Source organism: Dendrobates tinctorius, unplaced genomic scaffold (assembly GCF_039654945.1).
Source record: "Dendrobates tinctorius isolate UK_male_01 unplaced genomic scaffold, ASM3965494v1 ptg000231l, whole genome shotgun sequence".
In the NCBI taxonomy this organism is placed as follows: Eukaryota; Metazoa; Chordata; class Amphibia; order Anura; family Dendrobatidae; genus Dendrobates; species Dendrobates tinctorius.
The window spans coordinates 21,681,789-21,702,338 of NW_027361898.1; the positions used below are offsets into that span (position 1 = coordinate 21,681,789).

Sequence of the window (20,550 nt, forward strand, 5' to 3'; positions counted from 1 at the left end):
TTAAATTTCCCAAGGATCGACTTTTCAATTTATCTGTACCCGAACACGAGGCTATGCGATCTTATATTAAGGAGTCGTTGGAGAAGGGTCATATAAGGCCTCTTTCACACTTCAGTTTTTTGCAGTCAGTCACAATCCGCCAGGTTTTGAAAAAAAAACGGATCCTCAATTTTCTTTTGAGGATCCGTTTTTTTCCCCATTGACTTCCATTAATGGCGGATTGTGACGGATTGCCGTCCGTTGCATCCGTTTTTTTTGAGGATCCGCCAAAAGTTGCTGTCCGTCACCATCCTCAAAGATTTGAAAACGGAGCTTGCAAAAAAAAAAAAAAAAAATCTCTCCCTCTCTCTCCTTTTCCAGGCTGCGATTCCTTTAAAATTCTTCATTTTGCGGATCCGTCAAAAAAACGCATGGGTGGCATCCGTTGTCATCAGTTCTAAAACGGATCCAGCATCCGTCCTTTTGGCGGATTTTGACTGATGCAAAAAACTGAAGTGTGAAAGAGGCCTTAGTCCATCCTCTTCGCCCTTAGGTGCTGGGTTTTTTTTTCGTGGCCAAGAAAGATGGTTCATTAAGGCCTTGTATTGACTATCGTTTCCTCAACAAAATTACGGTTAAATTTCAGTATCCGAAACCCCGGATTTCTGATTTATTCTCCAGAGTTAAATGTGCTTGCTGGTTTACTAAGCTTGACCTCAGGGGGGCGTATAATCTTATTCGCATCAAGCATGGGGATGAATGGAAGACGGCGTTTAATACTCCGGAGGGACATTTTGAGTACCTGGTGATGCCTTTTGGGCTCACTAATAACCCTTCTGTCTTCCAATCCTTCATGAATGATATTTTCCGGGACTTTGTGGATAAGTTTTTGATCATCTATCTGGATGATATTTTGATCTTTTCCAGGGATTGGGATTCTCATGTGGAACATGTTCGGACTGTGTTCCGGATTTTGAGGGAGAATTCCTTGTATGTTAAGGGATCGAAGTGCCTTTTTGGTGTACAGAGGATTTCATTTTTGGGATTTTTTTTTGTCTCCGTCAACTATTGAAATGGACCCGGCCAAGGTACAGGCCATTTATGATTGGTTTCAACCCACTTCTTTGAAGGCTCTCCAGAAGTTTTTGGGTTTTGCTAATTTTTATCGTAAATTTATAGCTAATTTTTCTGGTATTGCTAAACTACTGACTGATTTAACTAAGAAGGGTGCTGAATTGGTCTTCAGAGGCTGTTTCGACCTTTCAGGAGCTGAAGCGGAGGTTCACTTCTGCTCCGGTTTTGCGGCAACCAGATGTCTCACTTCCTTTTCAGGTGGAGGTAGACGCTTCAGAGATTGGTGCAGGAGCTGTTTTGTCCCAAAAAGATCCGGTGATATCTAAAATGAATCCCTGTGCCTTCTTTTCCAGAACGTTCTCCCCATCTGATCGCAATTATGATGTGGGGAATCGGGAATTGTTAGCCATGAAATGAGCATTTGAGGAGTGGAGACATTGGTTGGAGGGAGCTAGACATCAAGCTGTGGTCCTCACTGACCACAAGAATTTGATTTACCTTGAGTCGGCCAAACGCTTGAATCCTAAACAGGCTAGGTGGGCCTTGTTTTTTACGCATTTTGATTTTGTGGTCCCCTTTCTTCCAGGCACGAAGAATGTTAAGGCAGACGCCCTTTCTAGGAGTTTCTTTGCTGATTCTCCTATTGTGACCAAGCCTACTACCATCTTAGGTGAGGGGGTAGTTCTTTCTGCCATCTCGCCCGATTTGAGACGTGCTCTGGAAGAATTCCAGGACAAACCTGAGCGTTGTCCTATGGGAAAAATGTATGTTCCTGACCAGTGGAGGAAGAGAGTGATGTCTGAAGTTCATTGCTCCGCACTGGCTGGTCATCCAGGTATTTTTGGTACCAGAGATTTGGTGAGTCGGTCTTTTTGGTGGCCCGCCTTATCTCGTGATGTCAGGAATTTTGTGGTCCTGTGGGACTTAGAATCATAGAATCGTAGAGTTGGAAGGGACCTCCTGGGCCATCTGGTCCAACCCCCTGCTCAAAGCAGGATTCGCTAAATCATCCCAGTCAGATGTCTGTCCAGCCTCTGTTTGAAGACTTCCATTGAAGGAGAACTCACCACTTCTCGTGGCAGCCTGTTCCACTCATTGATCACTAACTGTCAAAAAGTTTTTTCTAATATCTAATCTGTGTCTCCTCCCATTCAGTTTCATCCCATTGCTTCTAGTCTTTCCTTGTGCAAATGAGAATAAAGTTGATCCTTCTACAATGTGACAGCCCTTTAGATATTTGTAGACAGCTATTAAGTCTCCTCTCAGTCTTCTCTTTTGCAAACTAAACATTCCCAAATCCTGCAACCTTTCCTCATAAGACAGGGTTTGCAGACCGGTCACCATTCTGGTCGCTCTTTTCTGAACTTGCTCCAGTTTGTTGATGTCTTTTTTAAAATGTGGTGCCCAAAACTGGACACAATATTCCAGATGAGGTCTGACCAAAGAGGAGTAGAGGGAAATAATGACTTCACGTGATATAGACTGTATGCTTCTGTTAATACATCCTAGAATTGCATTTGCCTTTTTTGCTGCTGCATCACACTGTTGACTCATATTCAGTCTGTGATCTATTAGTATACCCAAGTCTTTTTCACTTGTTCCCGGTCTAAACCCTGTTCTCGCTCTAGTGGGTTGCTGATGCCCTTGCCGGTGCCTAAGAGGCCATGGACCCATATTTCAATGGATTTTATTTCTGATCTTCCTGTCTCTCAGAGAATGACTGTTATCTGGGTGATTTGTGATAGATTCTCTAAGATGGTCCATCTTGTACCACTCCCAAAGTTGCCATCTTCCTCAGAGTTGGTACCCTTGTTTTTACAACAGGTAGTTCGGTTGCATGGGATTCCTGAGAACATTGTATCGGACAGAGGAGTTCAGTTTGTTTCCAGATTCTGGAAAGCCTTTTGTTCCAAGCTGGGAATTCAGTTGTCCTTCTCCTCTGCGTTTCACCCTCAGACCAATGGGCAGACGGAGAGAACAAACCAGACTTTGGAGTCCTATTTGAGATGTTTAATATCTGCTGATCAGGATTGATTGGGTTTCATTTTTGCCCTTGGTCGAATTCGCTTTAAATGAGAGCTAGTTCTGCCACCTTGATGTTGCCCTTTTTCTGTAACTTTGGGTTTCATCCTCGATTTTCTTCAGGGCAAGTGGAATCTTCAGCCTGCCCAGGTGTTGACACTGTGGTAGAGAGAATGCAGCAGATTTGGGACCAAGTAGTGTATAAGTTGTCTCTCTCCCAGGAAAAGGCACAGCGGTTTTGTAACCGGCATAGGACCATTGGTCCCGGTTTAAAGTGGGTGATATGGTTTGGTTGTCATCAAAGAATATATCTCTATGAAGGTGGCTTCTCCAAAGTTCAAGTCAAGATTTATTGGACCTTACAAGATTTTGGAGATTCTTAATCCGGTTTCTTTTCGATTGGCTCTTCCTGTTACGTTTAAGATCCATAACGTGTTTCATAAGTCGCTGTTGAAGAGATATGTTGAGCCAGTAGTTCCTATGGCTGCACCTCCTGACCCTGTATTGGTTGAAGGTAATGTGGAATATGAGGTAGAGAAAATACTGGATTCTCGTCTGGCTAGACGGAGACTCCAGTATTTGGTCAAGTGGAAGGGTTATGGTCAGGAGGACAATTTTTGGGTCTCTGCCTCTGATATTCATGCCGAAAGATTGGTTCGTGCTTTTCATCGGGCCCATCTTAATCGGCCCGGTGGCGTGGATGGGGGTTCGGTGACCCCTCTTCAAGGGGGGGTACTGTTGTGAGCTCATTTTTGGGTTTGCCTCTGGCTTCTGGTGAGGTTTATGGAGCTGGCTGTGCTGACAGAGGAATAGTAGTTCTCTATCAGAGCAGAGACCGGCCACCTGAGGAGGACTGCGATTGGACATCAGGAGTTTCTGACTGGATTTAAGGCAGCCGACTTCCTAGTTTCTTGCTGGTGATTTTTCCTGACTCTGGCTCCTGGTTTCCAGTTTGGTTCCTGCCTTCCTAAAGCTAAGTTTTCTTTGCTATTGTTCATATGAGTTTTTGTCTGCTTTACTTAGTTTTTGTATTCAGCCAGCCCTGGCTGGGACTGGGCTGAATCCCCATTTTGTCTCTGATCAGTTGATCTCTTTTGCTCTGTCTTCAGAATATACCTGAGTGCTGATATAGTGATTTGAAGTCTAGCGACTTCAGGGCCTTTTTCTATCAGACGTGTTGGACATTCTTTTTGGCAGGGTTTTTGCGTGATTGCAGACAGCAGCTTTCCTTTCCTATCCTTTCTAGTTAGTGTGGGCCCCATCGTTTGGTCAGCCTATCTTTCTACCCGTGTCTGTGTTTTCATCTTGTTTCACCGACAATACATGTTGGGGGCTGTCTATTGCTTTGGGGTCTGCTCTGGGGCAGTTTAGATTTTCCCTTTCTTTCTTTAGGCTTATTTAGTTCTCCGGCCGTGACGAGGCGTCTAGGATCACCGTAGGCACGCTTCACGGCTACTGCTAGTTGTTGTGGATAGGATCAGGGGTCTGCAATCCGCTAGTTACCAACCTCTCCGGTTTTCTGGGCTTAGCTTGCTTTTAGTTTTTTCCTCCTTCGGTTGACTCATTCATTACAGTGGCCGCAGCGCTGCTCACTTAGAGGGAGGCGCTTAAAAAGTGGGCGGAGCTGCCAGGTGGACGGAACTTGGCCTATCCCGTCAGAAGCCAGAGGCTAAGTTTTCAGCCAAGGCGCGGTAGCGCCAGGGCAGCGGCGGTACCGTGGCAATGAGTGAACACAGCGGCAGCGTGGCGGTTTGGTGCATGTAACCCCCCCGAACATATGAAAGGACCATTGGAGGAGCCCCTCTCTTTCCCCCTGCCGACTGCAGGTGCTGCGCGGCTGAAAGGGGATGCAGCAGAGCCGGGTGAGTCAGTGTACTAGGCCCAAATTGTGCCAAGGGTAGCATTCACCAGTACCTGGTTGTGGGCCGCACGGATCCTCCTCAATCCACCTTCCCTTTGATAGGGAGGTGGAGAGGTCTCGTTCACTTCCAGTCACCATCCACTTTCGGGAAGTGGTGGTGCAGTGGGGCCTCACGGACGCCACATGGAGCCTCTGCATGTTACCTGAGGTAATTTTCTTGTCAGGATTGGTGAGGCAGGCTGGCATGTCTGGCCGAAGAACCTGGCTCCAGAAGGCAGTACTTGGGAGCGACACCCCATGTTCCTGTCTGTTGGTGATATAGGGAGAGCGGACTCATTGAAGGGATCCGTCGCCCCTGAGAAGCCCAGGCCGGTGTTGAGGCTGCAGGAGGTGATACAGGGAGACTACACTCCGCGTCCCTGCCTGTTGATGATTTTGGGAGATCGGGACCTTGAAAGGCCACATCGCCCCTTCAATCCGTAGAAAAAAAAAAAAAAGTAAAAAAAATAAAAATGGAAAAATTAAAATAACATGGGGGTTTGAAGCCAGACCTAGTGCCTCCTACAGACACTAAGCAAGAAAACTGGTTCAGGATAGAGCCAGCAGAGGCTGTATACTGCGGAGGAGGAGCCAATTTCTTTGTGTATTTGCTTAGTGTCCTCCTAGTGGCAGCAGCATAACACCCATGGTCCTGTGTCCCCCAATGAGGCGAAGGAGAAAGTAACCATTACTGACTACCACATATTTTGTTCTTGATTTCTTTTAGTGTTTCTTAAAGCCAGAAAGTTGCCATCTGCCTTTTTTCTATAAAATTAAACAACTGAATAAACATCCTCCAAGGCCAGTGATTACATAATTTTTGCCAGGGGTTGTATATCTATTCAGTGTAACAATCTAATCTCATTTTTTAATATACTTCAATGAAAAATTCCCTAATGAATCCTCTTTATTTTGACTTTTTTTTTTTTTTTTTTTAACATCCCATGACATTTTACTTGAGATTCACCAGTGCATGCTGGGATACTCAATTGAGCTGTCATCAGGGGCAGAAGCTGCAATCACTGCCGCAGCCTCTGCGCCTTCTCTGAAATGAGGCGCCATCAGTGATGTCTGTTTTGGAGGCTGGGCTAGTTCTGCTCACCTGATAATGCGTAGGTTGTAAACTCTGATGCATACTCAGTATGAGTTTTCTGTGCTGTATTCCTTTAAATGAACAGTGACAGTGCACTCCCTTGCTGGCTCTAAGGAGAAGAGATGACCCAGCAGGGACCAGTCCCATCTCTGAAACAGATAAGTTATTTCATGGTGGGGAAAGCAGCCTCTGCCCCCTAAGTAATGACGTCCTGTGTGAGTACCCCAAAATGCACTGGGATTCTCAAACAAAATGTAATTGGAAGTAAAAAAAAAAAAAAAAGAAGAAGTAGAGAGGGAAAGGTAGAATTTTTTTAATTTGAAATATATTAGAAAAGGGATTAGATTATTGAATTAAATTTAGTATGAAATTCACCTTTTGGATCACCCTTTAATTCTGCATAAAATTTCTTTCATCACTTTATAAAAAAAACAGTTGTTTATGTAATTAAGTTTACAAGAGCATATAAAAAAATCGTTATTTTCATCCAGAAAGAGACAATTTTCCATCTGTATTGTTATCCGTTTGGCATCCATTTTTATACAGTGCCTTGCGAATCTATGGAAAGAGATGAAAACTGCTGTACACACACGATCTCCATCAAACCTCACTGAGATCGAGCTGTTTGCCAAGGAAGAATGGGCAAGAATTTCAGTCTCTCGATGAACAAAACTGATAGAGACATACCCCAAGCGACTTGCAGCTGTAATCGCAGCAAAAGGTGGCGTAACAAAGTATTAAGTTAAAGGGGCCGAATAATATTGCACACCCCACTTTTCAGTTTTTGGATTTCCACAAAAATTTAAAATAACCAATAAATTTCGTTCAACTTCACAATTGTGTCCCACTTGTTGATTCTTCGCCAAAAATTTACATTTGGTATCTTTATGTTTGAAGCATGATATGTGGGAAAAGGTTGAAAAGTTCCAGGAGGCTGAATACTTTTGCAAGGCACTGTACATCAGAATTGAATAAAATTTACAAAATACAGTGTGCTGTGTTAGTAATGGAGGGTCAGCACGGTGGCTTAGTGCTTAGCACTCCAACGCTGGGGTCCTGGGTTCAAATTCTACCAAGGACAACATCTGCAAGGAGTTTGTATGTTCGCCCCGTGTTTGCGTGTTTTCCCTCTGGGTTCTCCGGTTTCCGCCCACATTCCAAAGACATACTGATAGGGAATTTAGATTATGAGCCCCATTGGGGACAGCGATGATAATGTGTGCAAACTAAATAGCTGCGGAATACGTTAGCACTATATAAAAATAAAGATTATTATTATTTTTTAAAAATCGGATGCTATACGGATGATTCATATGGGATCCAATTGTTTTATTTTTGCACACCCATAGACATCAACAAGAGAGTCTCATTCCAAATACAGAAGAGACCGGTTGGTGCTGTGACATTTCTTACACAAATCTGGATAGCCCAATGGCATAACATTGCTCCTAGTGCTCTGAGGCGTTAGTTTTTTTTTCCCACAGACAGCACTTGGACAAATATTACAGTCATGTGAACATAGCCTGATATTACTTATTGCAATAAAGCTTATTGTAACAAGTATTAGCAGTTGCTCAAGCTATAAATTGTGAACGTTGGAAAAATGTTGCTCCCCACATCTAATCCACATGCAGAGATCCACATCACATGTGGGCAGGAGCTGACCGGATGGGGCAGCAATCCACTGCAGTCTATGGAGTGGATGTGATAAGCCACAGTTCACAGGGGGGAGCACTATGGGGGACTTAACCCTTACCTCTCCTGCACAGGACATACAATAGCACAAGCTGGGAGCAAAGAGGGAGGTAAGGGTTAACCTTCACTTACAGAGGTGAGGAGGCAGCGGGGTACATGGTCGGGCAGACGAGCAGTTTAGGGAGCATACAGCATATCCCATCTGAAGGCTGCATGTAGTGGAGGTGAGGCCCCATATTCAGTAGGAATACTCAGCCCCAGTGTTTTATCTCCTATCAGCATCCAGGGAGATTTAGTGGCTGCTAATTAGTTGCTCTCCTTGAACATAAACTGCAGTCCCACAACTTTCATTCCACAGTGTGAAAGGAGGCATCGCAGGTACTGAGACCTACTCAGCACAGCAGACACAGGGTGGTATCTGGGTTCCTCTTAGAAGCTACTTGCCCATTATCTCCAGCAGATGGATGTTTTAGTCTATGTTTCCCTCCTTCTGTCCTGACAACTCTGCCTCCTGCACAGGTTTTACCTGCTCTCTCTGCAAGCCAGGAACTGAGCAGCCCGGCATGCACCAATGAGAAGACGGGGGCGGGGCTACAGTTGCAATGACGAGAAAGATCACTTCTTCTCCAGTCTGGCTGTGTCAGCGGGCCGCACAGGAACAGTGAGGAGGTCGGCTGTGGCCCACAGGCCGCAGTTTGCCCAGGTCTGACTAGAAAAGATGGATTTTTGGTTCTTACCGTAAAATCTCTTTCTTGGAGCCTTCATTGGGGGACACAGAATACCATGGGTGTATGCTGCTGCTGCTAGGAGGCTGACACTATGCAAAAACAATGAAATTAGCTCCTCCCCGGCAGTATACACCCACCGACAGGCACCAAACACCTCAGTTGGTGAAAAAGCAGTAGGAGAAGCAACGAGAAAAAACTCGAACCATATGTACCAACCCAACAGGGGACTCTAAGACCCAACACGGTACAACTGAAAAAGGGAGGGTGCTGTGTCCCCCAATGAAGGCTCCAAGAAAGAGATTTTACGGTAAGAACCAAAAATCCATCTTTCTTTATCGCCTTATTGGGGGACACAGAATACCATGGGACGTCCCAAAGCAGTCCCAAGGGTGGGAACAGCAAAAAGGAACGAAGTAACCGAAAGGCTCAGGTCGGCCGGTGAGCCACCGCCGCCTGCAGAACCTTCCTACCAACCACAGCATCAGACGAGGCCTGGGTATGAACCCTGTAGAACCTCGTGAAGGTGTGCAAAGATGACCAGGTTGCAGCCTTGCAAATTTGCATGGCCGAAGCCTGGTGACGAGCAGCCCACGAAGCTGCCACAGCCCGGGTGGAATGAGCTCTTACTCCCGGAGGGGGCCGCTTTTCCTGAAGACGATACGCTTCCAGAATGGTAGAACGAATCCAGCGAGCGATCGTGGATTTGGAAGCCGGAAGGCCCTTCTGGCGACCTTCAGAGATGATTAGCAAGGAATCGGACAGACGGAAGGAAGAGGTCCTGGCAAGATAGACACGCAGGGCTCTAACTACGTCCAGTTTGTGGAGAGACTTCTCAAGAGGATGAGATGGAGCCGGACAAAAAGAAGGAAGGACGATATCCTCATTGATATGGAAAGCGGAAACCACCTTTGGAAGAAAAGAAGGAACGGGCCTGAGGACGGCTTTGTCCTGATGGAGAATGAGGTAAGGGGAACGACATGACAAGGCCGCCAATTCAGAAACTCTTCTGATGGAGGAAATGGCGATCAAAAAGGTGACCTTCCAAGAGAGAAGGGACAAAGGAATGTCCTGGAGAGGCTCAAACGGCGCCTTCTGGAGCGCGTTAAGAACGAGGTTGAGATCCCACGGGTCTATTGGCGAATGATGAGGGGGAGCCACGTGGGAAACCCCTTGTAGAAAGGTCTTGACCTGTGGTAGAGAAGCTAGCTCTCTTTGGAAGAGGATAGAGAGAGCGGAAACCTGGCCCTTGAGCGTACTGAGGGACAGACCCGCGTCTAACCCAGCTTGAAGAAACCCTAGGATAGACTGGATAGAAAACGACATTGGGAAGACTTTTCTATCATCGCACCAACGGAAAAAAGCCTTCCAGTACCTATAGTAAATGCGGGAAGAGGCTGGTTTCCTGGCTCTGATCATAGTTTGAATAACCTGACTGGACAGACCTGATTCCTTTAGAATTGCGGTCTCAATGGCCATGCCGTCAAACTCAGAGACTGAGAATTCTCGTGGTAAAGGGGGCCTTGCGAGAGAAGGTCTGGACGGTCCGGAAGCCTCCAGGGAACGTCCGCGAGCATGTTGACCAGCTCCGCGTACCAAGGCCGTCTTGGCCAATCTGGAGCAACTAGAATCACTGGTACGCCTTCCGATTTTATCTTTTTTACCACCCGAGGGATCAACGCCAGAGGCGGGAACAAATACGGAAGTTGAAACTGGGACCACGGAGTCACCAGTGCGTCGCATGCGACGGCTAGAGGGTCCCTGGACCTGGCTACGAACTGCGGTACCTTGTGGTTCATCCGAGATGCCATGAGATCGACATCCGGGGTGCCCCAACGGTCGCATATCTGAGAGAAAACCGCGGGGTGCAGGGACCATTCGCCGGACGCTAGGCCCTGGCGACTCAGAAAGTCGGCTGCCCAATTTTCCACCCCTGGAATATGGACGGCAGAGATTGTCGGAACGTAACGTTCTGCCCAGCGGAATATCTTGGCCACTTCTGACATTACCTGTTTGCTGCGCGTACCCCCCTGATGGTTTATGTACGCCACGGCCGTGGCGTTGTCCGACTGAATGCGGACCGGCTTGCCGGAAAGGAGGGGCTGCCAGTGAAGAAGGGCCAGGAAAATCGCCCTGATCTCCAAAAGATTGATTGGAAGGAGAGACTCCTGTGGCTTCCAGCGTCCTTGGGCCGCTTTCTGATGGAACACGGCTCCCCATCCTAGAAGGCTCGCATCGGTGGTGATGATTTGCCACTGAGGAGGAAGGAAGGACCTCCCTTGGAGAACTGACGCTGGCCGTAGCCACCAAGTGAGAGACTGCCTCACTCTGAGAGGAAGCCGAATAGGACGGTCCAAGGACATCGTGGTCTTGTCCCAGGCTGAAAGCAGAGACAGCTGGAGAGGACGAAGGTGGTACTGCGCAAAGGGCACTGCCTCCATGGAGGCCACCATCTTCCCCAGGACCTTCATGCCGAACCGAATGGGAATGGGAGCAGGCCTCTTGAGAGATTTGATGCACTTGGACAGAGTTGTAAATTTTTCCTTTGGAAGAAAAACACGGGCTAGCTCCGTGTCGAATTCCATACCCAGAAAGGTCAGACGCTGGGTGGGGACCAGAATGGACTTCTCCTTGTTGACTAGCCAACCTAGGCGGCTGAGAGTGTCCAGGGTTATCTGAAGGCTCCGGAGACAGTCCTGGCGAGACGAACCCTTGATCAAAAGATCGTCCAGATAAGGGATGATGAGGATCCCTCTGGAGCGAAGGATGGCCATCACAGTCGCCATCACCTTCGTGAAAACCCGGGGCGCTGAAGCCAGGCCGAAAGGAAGAGCTGTGAACTGAAAGTGGTCTCCCTGAAACGCAAATCGAAGATACTTCTGATGTTGCACACATATTGGAATGTGGAGATAGGCATCCCGAATGTCCACCGAGCAGAGAAATTCCCCGGGCTCCATGGAAGCAATCACCGACCGAAGAGACTCCATCCTGAAATGGAGAATCTTCACGTGGCGATTGAGCAATTTGAGGTCCAGAATAGGACGAAGAGAGCCGTCTTTCTTCGGGACTACAAAGAGATTGGAGTAGAACCCGGAAAACCGTTCGTCTGAGGGAACGGGAACAATGACTCCGGCGGAAAGAAGGGAGGAAATGGCCTGCCGAAAACCCGGAATCTGGGCCCGCTGTCGCGGAGGCCGAGACCGGAAAAACCGTCTGTTCGGGAGTGAAGCAAATTCGATTTTGTAACCGGATGCGACGAGTTCTCTGACCCAAGCGTCGTCTACAACGGACAGCCAAGCATCCGCGAAAAAGGAAAGTCTGCCGCCCACCCTGGAAGAAATTCCAGGTGGGGGTGACCCGTCACTTAGACGAAAATCTGCCGGAATTGGCTCCTGCAGATCTGGAATATTGTCCTCTAGATCTCCAGCGAGGAGCGGGTTTGTAGGAAGGTTTCCTCTGATCCCGCTCCCTGGTGGCAGGCGGCCGATCCTGTTGAGTGGCCCTCTCCGTGGCAGAGAAGGGACGAAAAGGCCTGAATGGTCGAAACCCCCTTCTGTTGAAGGGACGTATTGGTCGAGACTGGGGAAGCGAAGTACTTTTGCCTCCAGTGGCATTGGAAATTATCTGATCCAGCTTTGCTCCAAAGAGCCTAGAGCCATGGAATGGCAGATTGGTAAGCGACTTTTTCGAAGTAGTGTCCGCATTCCATGACTTTAGCCAAAGGACTCGGCGTACAGCTACTATGTTGCTGTTAGCCCTTGCTACGCAGCCGGCCGCGTCCAAGGAGGCGGCCAAAAGGTATTTTCCCGCCTGGTTAATCTGATCTGCAAGATCTGCCAATTCGTCTTGAGGAGCTGACGCTAAGATGCCTCTGCGAAGGATTTTTGCCCAAGCGGAAATGACCTTCGCCACCCAGGCGGATGCGAAAATAGGGCAGAGAGAGGCGCCAGATGCCTCAAAGATAGACTTAGCCAGAGATTCAATCTGCCTGTCAGAAGGATCTTTGAGCGACGCCCCGTCTGGAAGAGAGAGCACCGTTTTAGAGGCTATCCGGGATACTGGAGGATCTACCTCTGGAGCCTTGGACCACTTTGAGAGCAGTTCTGCGTCAAAGGGGTACAGAACGTCCAAATACTTGCGGCCTGAGAAACGTTGTTCAGGGCGCTCCCAGTGTTTGGCTAAGGTAGTATTGAAATCGTTGTGATTGGGAAAGGTTCGGGACGGAGGTCTGGCTCGTCTAAGGACAACCGAGCTTTCCTGAGCTGGAGCCTCATCCTGTTTAAGTTTTAATGTTTGGAAGATAGCTGCAAGCAGACTATCGACCATGTCCCGCGTTTTAGAAACGCTGTTCCCCTCAGAGCTAGCTTCCGAATGAGAATCATCGCCTGACTGAAGGCTGTCATCTGAGGAAGGAGAAGGAGGCCTGGGAGCAGAAGGGGCCTGCGAGCTCGAGGACGAAGTGGACCGAGCCCGCTTCCTAGAAGACCTTCCCCGTCTGTCTCTCTGAAGGTCGCGGTCAGGTGCGGACGACTCACCCCGAGAGGTGGTCGGGGCAGAGGTGGCTGAGGATAGCTGAGGTAATCGTTCTAAAACCTGGACCAGCGACTGTGATACTTTTGTCAAGTCAGACACAGACTGTGACATTGTAACGGCCCACTCCGGGGGGAGAGAGGAGGGAAGAGCGCCCTCCGCCCGGGACTCTGTGCGCTCCTGAGATGCTGACATATTGGAAGGACTGCAGGGGGGGCAGAATGGAGACGACTGACCTGATGCCCACTTCTTTTTACAGCGCGCACAGGCGTAATAGATAGCGGTGGGCCTGAAGCAGAGATCCCCTGAAGGGTTGGGCATAAGTAGACTGCACTGAATGGCCGCAGGATTTAAGGAATAACTGCCGAGGAGAGCTAATCTTTGCCTCAGAGCAGAGCCTACCGAGATTCTGTGAGCAGCAGAAAACGCTGAAGTGTCCCCCAAACAGCGCAGGAAGGAGTGAGACAACCAGGAAATCCTTGTGCTGGAGGCTGGGGGCGGAGCTTAGCGGCCGCTCCATGACTGGTTAACAGCGAAGGAGAGGGCATGGCCGAAGGAGGAGGCTGGCATATGAAACGAAAAGGAGCCCTGTGATGGGCTAGTAAAGGCGCGCTGAAAAGAGCGCGCTCAGGAAGGGAGGAGGGAGCACAGCGATGAGGAGACTGTGAGGGAAAGTGAAAGTGAAAGTGAAGACGCCGCAGCTCCATGCCAGCGCCGACATAACGGAGCTGATCTGACAGTGGCCCTGGGAAGTCTGCCTCCCCTGCTTGTGACGCTGTTGGAGGAATCCCCAGTGTCTCCCTGGGAGTGAGAAACAAGCGGCTTGAGTGTGCGGCAGGCAGAGAGGGCGGGAAATTCAAAAGTTGTGGACCTGAAATCACAAAGGTACAACTTCTGCCATTCACGGAGCTTATGCGGGGCCGGAGGGAACGTACAGGCACTTACCTGACGTCCCTGAAGAGGATGACCACAGGGGCCCACGGGGAAACGGCAGGCCGCTGGGGGGAAAGGAGTCCTCTGTACCCGCATCCTGCAGAAGACGGCTTGAAATACCTGCGATCGCCGTCTTCCTCTCAGCCCTGTCCCGAGAGAGGGGTGAGGAGGGGGATTCGGCAAGGACTAGCCACCTGTCCACAACCCTTATCACCGGAAGGCGAAAGGGAAAAGTCCTGCCTGCGGTACTGAGAGTTGCGATGTGGATGACACCACACTGCTCGCTCAGCCGCATGATATGGGAAATCAGGGTGACAACTACACCCTGTTTCCCGATGGAAAATAACCTAAAAGACAAAAGAGGTAAAAATTAAAAAGTTCAGACTAAACCTGAAAAGAAAAATGCGGATCTGGGGAGATCCCGGTCCGCCTCCTACAGACACTAAGCACAAACTGAGGTGTTTGGTGCCTGTCGGTGGGTGTATACTGCCGGGGAGGAGCTAATTTCATTGTTTTTGCATAGTGTCAGCCTCCTAGCAGCAGCAGCATACACCCATGGTATTCTGTGTCCCCCAATAAGGCGATAAAGAAATACCCAGCGATAGCAGGGGTTTTTTTACGTATAAAACTACTGTATATGTTTTTTTTTCCCCTAAAACCAGATCGGACATCACCAAACAATGACGTCGGCTATACCTAACACACTACCTATAAAACTACTCTGTATGATTTTATTTTTCTATAAAAGATCAGTTGTCACTATCACTGTGACGCCGGCTACACCACCTCTAAAACTATGCTGTACAAACTACTATTTTTTTTTCTAAAAAAAAAAAAAAACAAAAACAAAAAAAAAAACAATTGGTCGTCACTAACACTGTGATGCCGGCTATGCTACCTAGCTACGTCTAAAACTCCACTGTACTAACTATTTTTTTTTTTTTTTTAAGAAAAAAAGTATCAGACGTCACTCAGCTTGTGACGTCCGCTATGCTAACTAGCTAAAATAAAAAATTCCCGTGGCGCAGTCTCTGATCAGCAGCAATACTGATCAGAGCGCTGCGGACACAGGAAGAGCACAAACGCTCTGCGCGGGAAACCGCACACTAAAAAAAAAAAAGCGCAAAAAAGTGCGCTAAAAATTGAATTGGAGGGGCGACGGGGGTACTGGAAAAGAGATGGGGGGATTGAGAAAGGGATGGGGGAGGTGTTGCTGCTGCTGCTCTGCTGTGATCACAGCAGAGAGCACAGAGCAGGATGCTGAAGCTGGACACTGAAGATGGAGGCTGGAGATTGCCAGGGAGATCACAATGTCACCAATGGATTCTTTTCTCAGGTGACACAGGGGGGGTCTCACAACCGCTCTGCATGCCAAATCTGAGAGAAAGCTGGCGTGCAGGGCGGTGATCACTATTTTAGATTAACGCCTTTGGCGCCAATTGGCTGAACAATAGTTTCTGGCCAATCAGCGCCATAGTGGTTAATCTGCTGAGGTGACGTCGTGATCACCCCACCCATTGTGACTGCTGTGATTGCTGCTGTGTCACACAGCACCGATGACAGCATGTCACATGGTATTTTTTTTTTTTTTTTAAACTTCATTGTCACATTGCTGTGATTGGCTGGTCAGAATTGACCAGCCAATCACAGCGATTGCCGATGTGGGGGCAGCGGCCATTGGAACCTGATCACCGCACAATGTAGCGTGGTGACGGGAAAATGGAGGCACCGTACTAGTACTGCTCTGGACAGAAATGCAGCTCCGGGAGAGCAGTACTAGAATGGCAAAGGTCGTGAAGGGGTTAATAAAAAAATGTTTTACCTCAAAGCAAGAATCAGCTGTGATGTCATACTGTCCTGTCTGTATACCCTTTTCCTCCCCTGCCCAGGAGCTGTGGTATGATCTGACCATGTTCCTGCACGGTCAGACACAACCATTACACAGAAACTTTTTTTTTTTTTTTTTTTTTTTAAACAAAACATTAAGTTGAAATTATTCTTCCAAGATCTATTGATTAAAATGAACTGTGTTAGTGGGAAAACCCCTTTAAAGTCTTTTGGCGAAATTATGTACAAGCTGTTCACAGAGCGCTTTTCTCCTTTCATATGTTATCTGTGCATCATATTTTATAAAAATTTCTATTTGCATTATGATACATGAAACTAATTATGAAAAAAGAAACCTCAGCTGTTTAACAAATATGAAAAATGTCAGAAGTGATTCAATTTTATGTTCCAGGCAGCTCAAGGTTTTTTTTTTTTGTTTATTTTTTAATAAGGCCCATAATGTCAAGCAAAAAAATATTAAACACACCTGCTGTAAGAAGGGATGGGATGGCCGCACATCGGATCAGATCCTCAAGTGGAAAACACTGGCGAGCGACTAGGATTGCAACAAACGTTGCAAGCGAATCATGGAAAGACAAGTCACTGACCTACAATGATGAAGGGATGAACTATGTAAAAGTCTTGCTACGACAGATGATGTCATTTATGATTATAGGTACAACGAGCCGCACGATTTAATCGTTTTTCTTCCAAGTTTCCTTACATGACTGGAAAATACCATTTGCTTATTTATTGAACGCACTGATTAAAAGATCTTAGAATGGGACAAATTAAATTAAATGCGCAGAATTATTAAACAATGTCAAGCACATAACAGCACATCCAACACTCAAAGAAAGGGAAAGAACACAAAAAGTGAGAAAAAAGTAAATATACTTAAGAATTTCCATGAGACTCACATCAACATTACACAGCAAGTCATTGAAGCCGCAGGTGCCATTATTCGAGGAGCAGCATAGGGCTTTTAGGACTCCCAGCCATTCAGAGCTCAGATCTTTGCAGGATCCGGTCAGCTCAGCGCACAGAATAGCAATGTCATTAATTCTGCATACAAAAAGAAAAAAGAAAACTGTAATACAATTATGATCATTTCAGCTGCAAAATCCCAAAATATATGACACCCCATCTTTACCCATCAGTGTCATGGTCTCCAGCGCACACATGTACAAGTGCATTGCACACAAAGCTGTAGCGATTGGTAGGAGAATCTCGCAGAAGCTTTCCCACGATGCCAAAGTTATAATTATGTTCTGTTGGGTTAGAGATGGTTTCCAGCATAAACTCCTGTTCCCACAACATGTTGGAGTCAGATGGATCCACTATGCAGTATATAGTGTTCTTTACTTTGGAGCAGAAATCACTAGAATAAAAAAACATAAAAATAAGTAAAATAAAAGTCACAGATGACTAATCAACGGTCAGCTTAGCACAGTTGTAAAATCTGCACAATAAACAGGCACGTTCTGGCAACTAAAACCCTACACATTTAATGGTGCGTCCACCAAATGTCAGCTTTCAATCAATCAACAAATTCATCTCTAATAACAGTAAGGCTCTGTGCACACGTTGAGTAAAATTTCTGCAGCTCTTGGTAAGAAAAACGCAGCTGGAAAAACAGGATTTTTGGTTGCTTACCGTAAAGTCTGTTTCTCGGAGCCTTCATTGGGGGACACAGAAACCATGGGGTGTATGCTGCTGCCACTAGGAGGCTGACACTATGCACAGAAAAAGGTTAGCTCCTCCTCCGCAGTATACACCCCACCGACCGGCACTAATTTCCTCAGTTAGTGAGAAAGCAGTAGGAGAAGTAAAGCAGAATGAAAGCAGAACAGACAACTCAACTGTAATCAACAAACAACATAAGAACAGGAGTTGCAGAATATGGGAGGGTACTGTGTCCCCCAATGAATGCTCCGAGAAACAGATTTTACGGTATAAGTGTGAAGGGTTAATACTAAAACCAGAGCTGAAGTTTCGTTTTGTCTATTCTCTGAAGGTTTCGTTTCTTCATTTTTGTTGCTGTAAGATACATTTTTATAATTGGCATGGGCTGTCATGAAACCAGACTGTTCCCATCAGGTGCAAGATAAGGGAGGCGGGGGTGTAAAACTCTGAAGAATATGCCATTATACTACTTTCTATTTGGATACGGACATATATGTAGTTTCCGGTTTTCTTGCAATATTATTGGCTTATAAAGTGAAATGATGCTATTGGTACTTGAAAACCTTGCATAATTAAGCAAAAGATTATAAAAGATGTGACTAAAATAAAGGGGCTTAGTGATCTGCCTCGATCCTCCCGTACAGAGACCCCAGTCTCCATGTGGTCATTTGAGTTGCTAGCAACACTGTGGAATAATTTGGAAGTCACTAGATCAACCGTGAAGGGTTAATTTAGCCCTCCCAAAACGGCTACCTCGACACCAGCAACCAAAAATCTTGTTTTCTCCATCGCTTCATTGGGGGACAAAGAAACCATGGGACGTCCCAAAGCAGTCCCTGGTGTGGGAAACAAACTTCCATCAGGTCAGCGGACTCCCCACCGCCGCCTGCAAGATCTTTCCGCCTAGGCTGGCGTCCGAAGCGTAGGTGTGGACCTTGTAAAATTTGGCAAACGTGTGGATCGTAGACCAGGTTGCCGCTTTGCAGAGCTGCTGCGCAGAAGCTCTGTGGTGCACCGCCCAGAAGGCACCCACTGCCCGGGTAGAGTGAGCTCTAATTCCCGGAGGGGGCACTCGATGCTTGACCTGGTAGGCCTCCAAAATTGACGATCTGATCCAGCGAGCAATGGTAGCCTTGGAGGCCGGCTGACCTTTCCGCGCACCATCTGGAATGATGAAAAGAGAGTCTGTCTTCCACAAGGGAGACGTCCTAGCCAGGTAGACCTTCATGGCCCTGACCAGGTCTAGCTTGTTCAAGGAGCATTCCACAGGGTGGATTAGACCCGGACAAAAGGACAGGAGAACAATGTCCTCATTTAGGTGAAAAGTGGACACCACCTTAGGAAGGAGGAAGGCGGGGGCCGCAGGACCGCCTTGTCCTGATGGAGCCCCAGGAAAGGGGGGGGCGACAAGAAAGGGCTGCCATTTCCGACACGCGCCGGATGGAGGTGATGGCCACCAGAAAGGCCACTTTCCAGGAGAGAAGGGACAGGGAGACTTCCCTGAGAGGTTCAAAGGGAGACCGTTGAAGAGCCTCCAGAACCAGATTGAGATCCCATGGATCCACGGGAGCGCGGTACGGAGGTGCCATATGAGCCGCTCCCTGAAGAAAGGTTTTGACCTGCGGACGGGAGGCCAACATCTTCCGAAAAAGAATGGAGAGCGCCGAAACTTGACCCTTCAAAGAACTGAGGGCAAGGCCCGCATCTATGCCTGCCTGGAGTAACGCCAAGATAGAAGGGAGAGAAAAGGACATGGGCGGAACGTCATTGGCATCGCACCAAGTGAAATAGGCCTTCCATGTACGATAATAAATTCTCGAAGACGATGGTTTTCTAGCCCGGATCATGGTGTGAATAACCCGATCTGACAAACCTGACCGCTTCAGAACCACGGTTTCAACAGCCACACCGTTAAATTGAGCGGCAGAGAATTGGGATGGCAGATTGGACCTTGAGACAGCAGATCCTCTCTGTCTGGAAGCTTCCAGGGGGCGTCCGCGAGAAGATTGACGATGTCCGCGAACCAAGCCCTTCTGGGGCAATCCGGAGCGATGAGGATGACTGGTACCCCTTCCGCCTTGATTTTCTTCAGCAGCTTGGGAAGAAGAGGAAGGGGAGGGAACAGATAAGGGAGCTTGAACTGCGACCAGGGAATGGTCAGAGCATCGGCGCCCACTGCGAGAGGATCTCGGGCCCTGGACACGAACTGTGGGACCTTCCTGTTCAGGCGAGACGCCAGCAGGTCCACGTCCGGAGTCCCCCAACGACGGCAAAGCTGATGAAAGACGTCCGGATGTAAGGACCACTCTGCCGCCGCGAGACCTTCGCGGCTGAGAAAATCGGCGGCCCAGTTGTCCACGCCGGGAATGTGCACTGCGGATATTGCTGGGACCGATACCTCTGCCCAGTGGAGAATCCTGGATACTTCCGCTAGAGCCGAGGAGCTCCGTGTCCCCCCTTGGTGGTTGACATATGCCACCGCTGTGGCACTGTCTGTCCGAATCCAGACCGGCAGACCCCTGAGAAGCCTTTCCCAGTGAATGAGAGACAGATAAATCACCTGTATCTCGAGGACGTTGATCGGCAGAGTCGTCTCTTGGGTCGAGCACCGACCCTGAACCGTCTGACTGCGAAACACAGCTCCCCAGCCGAGAAGGCTGGCGTCCGTTGTCACAATCTGCCAGTAAATCGGAAGGAATGAACGGCCCAGGGAAATGAGGGTTGACATCAGCCACCAATTGAGGGACTGTTTGACCCGGAACGAGAGGCGAATTGGACGATCCAGGGAGAGAACGGACCTGTTCCACCGAGACGGAATGGCCTGTTGAAGCGGTCTCATGTGAAATTGAGCAAAGGGGATCGCTTCTGTCGTCGCCACGAATCTTTCCCAAGACTTTCATGGCTGACCGGAAAGATGGAAGCTTCAGGCTCTGTAGCGATCGAACATCTCGCCGCAGAGAGATCAACTTCTCTTCCGGGAGAAAGACCCTCGATCGACGGGTGTCGAACAATAAGCCTAGAAACCCAAGACGTTGAGTCGGAACGAGGCAGGACTTACTCTTGTTTACGAGCCACCCGAAACTGGA

The 20,550-nt window shown here is 48.1% G+C and overlaps 1 protein-coding gene across 2 annotated transcripts in view; it reads right to left on the minus strand.

The window, feature by feature from the left end:
- MED12 (mediator complex subunit 12) overlaps nucleotides 1–20,550 on the minus strand; it is a 179,997-nt gene that overhangs the window by 68,828 nt on the left and 90,619 nt on the right. For both annotated transcript variants that reach the window (XM_073556161.1, XM_073556162.1), the window contains exons 21-23: nucleotides 16,932–17,159; nucleotides 16,699–16,843; nucleotides 16,266–16,386 (exon numbers count right to left, since the gene is read on the minus strand). In XM_073556161.1, coding sequence (XP_073412262.1) covers nucleotides 16,266–16,386; nucleotides 16,699–16,843; nucleotides 16,932–17,159 — 494 coding nt within the window. The remainder of the gene's footprint in view (nucleotides 1–16,265; nucleotides 16,387–16,698; nucleotides 16,844–16,931; nucleotides 17,160–20,550) is intronic.